This window comes from Cnephaeus nilssonii (genome assembly GCF_951640355.1).
Source record: "Cnephaeus nilssonii genome assembly, chromosome: 1".
Taxonomy (NCBI): domain Eukaryota; kingdom Metazoa; phylum Chordata; class Mammalia; order Chiroptera; family Vespertilionidae; genus Cnephaeus; species Cnephaeus nilssonii.
The window spans coordinates 86,156,596-86,158,846 of record NC_137072.1 but is presented as its reverse complement, the minus strand read 5'-3'; the positions used below and the strand labels follow the sequence as shown (position 1 = coordinate 86,158,846).

Genomic DNA, 2,251 nt, shown 5'->3' with positions numbered 1-2,251 from the left:
ACCATCAACTTTGGAGAATAGTTATATTTAAATGTAGATTTTCCACTATGAAAACAGATATAGTAGTAGTAGTTCCAGATAATTAAGGAAATAAAATTTTAAAACCCTCCATCATACCAGTTTTTATCTATAACCATATACCAATTTTGTCGTATATTCCCTGAGAAACAACTGATTCCCCCACAAGTGACTTCTGAGGGAATGGGATCTATCTGATAATAAGATTATGGGTATGTATTCCTGGCAAGTTTTACTGTACTTCACATTGACTTCTTTTTTCATCTCTTCATACTAAAATCTTATATGCTATTTATAGAGACCTACTTGTTTTAACTACATACTTGATTCGAATGACAAAGAAAGGACCATTACTATTTCTCCTGCAAATCGTTTTAATATTTCTATTTCTCTAGATGAAGTTTCTCTAAGTAAACATGACTATGGGTACTGGGGTGCTTCATTTTATAATGAAAGCCTAAAAAAAAAAATTCCTTGTCTTGTATTCCTCTTCACATACATACATGTACTTATCCTTCCTACACCACACACAGAATCACAATCCTGCAACTGAATGAAGTGAATATGTTTTATGATGTATTTATTTTTCTCTCCAAACTCTGAGAGAAAAACTGGCTAGAAGCCCATGGCCATTAAGAACTCATTGCTTGCCAAGCAGCTACTGTTATTTGTTCAAAACACATTCATAGAATTGCCACTGCAACAACTTGGAAAGTAATTTAAAATCACACCATCATTTTCCATCCTCCAGCAACTTTACATTTCAATGCCTCACTGAACATTTCAGGAATAATCAACAGGACTCAGATTTTTCTCTTTTAACTTGCAGGCTACAAGTTTGAATGGTAGAGATGTAATGTCTTGGGAGGTTTGGCTAAATTCCTTTTTCTTCTGCTGCTCCTAAGTGTAGGCATTTTCTAACTTTCCCCTCTTTCTTGTTTTTCTTTCTTTTTACAAAAAAAAATTTCTATTGATTTCAGAGAGGAAGGGAGAGGAAGGGATAGAAACATAAATGATGAGAGAGAATCATTGATCAGCTGCCTCCTGCACGCCCCGATTAAGCCTGAAACCTGGGGCATGTGCCTTGACCGGGAATGAACCATGACCTCCTGATTCATAGGTTGTCTCTCAACCACTAAGCAACACCCACCGGGCTCTGTCTTGTTTTTCACTTTTTCTTCAGAGCTCTCACTTCTTCCATCAGATCAGTGCAGGATAATTTGCATCTCTAACATCTTTTTGTGAATGTGGTAAAATAACACAACATCAAATTTACCACATCAACCATTTTTAAATGTGTAGGTCAGTGGCATTAAGTACATTCATATTGTTGTGCAACCATCACCACCATCCATCTCCAGAAACAATAATTCTCCATTCCTCCCTCCACACAGCCCTTGCAACCACCATTCTATTCTCTTATGAATTTGACTCCTTTGGAACCTCATGTAGCATTTGTCCTTTTTTTTTTTTTTAAATCAATACAAAAGTTTATTTAACAAAAGTTCAATGTGAAAATGGACAGGACTCTATTTTTATATTGTAGTAAAACAGGTGCTGTGGAGAGGGGACATGTGGAAGCAGTTGATTTCTCTGGTCACTACAGCCATTCTTTATACTCGTTTGAAGGCTTCTAACATGATGATACTATTCCCTCGTATCACCACCATTCCAATGTTGTTCTGTTGCCCACCAGTTGCCATCTCCACACATTCATCTATCACAAGATTCATAAAGGTATCAAATCCCCGTAATATTCCCTGGACATGTCTGCCACCATTTAATTTCAATGATAACTTCTTGTCCATAAATTTTTTTAACTCATGAGGGTGAGCTTTGCTCATGGTGTCCAAGTGAGCTCAAAGATACTTCCAAATGGAATTCGGGGCCTCTCTGGCGCTCCCTCAGTAGGCCTGGCGTTTTTCAGTATTTGTCCTTTTGCGACTCACTTATTTGACATAATGTCATCAAGGTTCATCCATGTTGTAGCATGCGTCAGAATTTCATTCCTTTTAAAGGCTAAATAATATGCCATTGTATGTATATACTACCTTTTATTTACCTGTTCATCCATTGATGGGCATTTGGATTGTTTGTGACTAATGCTCCTATAAACATGGGTGTAAACTATCTGTTCTAGAGAACCGTGGCCTCAGTGCCATCTCCACATTTCCAACTGTTGCTGGACACATTCACTTAGCTGTGCTATGGCTGATCACTCCTTCCAAAGGAA

At 37.4% G+C, this 2,251-nt stretch overlaps 1 protein-coding gene across 1 annotated transcript; it reads right to left on the bottom strand.

Annotated features, from left to right (window-relative positions):
* Positions 1-1,510: 1,510 nt before the first annotated feature.
* Positions 1,511-1,935, bottom strand: LOC307103913 (small nuclear ribonucleoprotein G-like). Its single transcript, XM_079778459.1, has one exon. It carries the CDS (start codon positions 1,860-1,862, stop codon positions 1,632-1,634), a length of 231 nt encoding a protein of 76 aa, XP_079634585.1. The 5' UTR covers positions 1,863-1,935; the 3' UTR covers positions 1,511-1,631.
* Between the last annotated feature and the right edge of the window lie 316 nt (positions 1,936-2,251).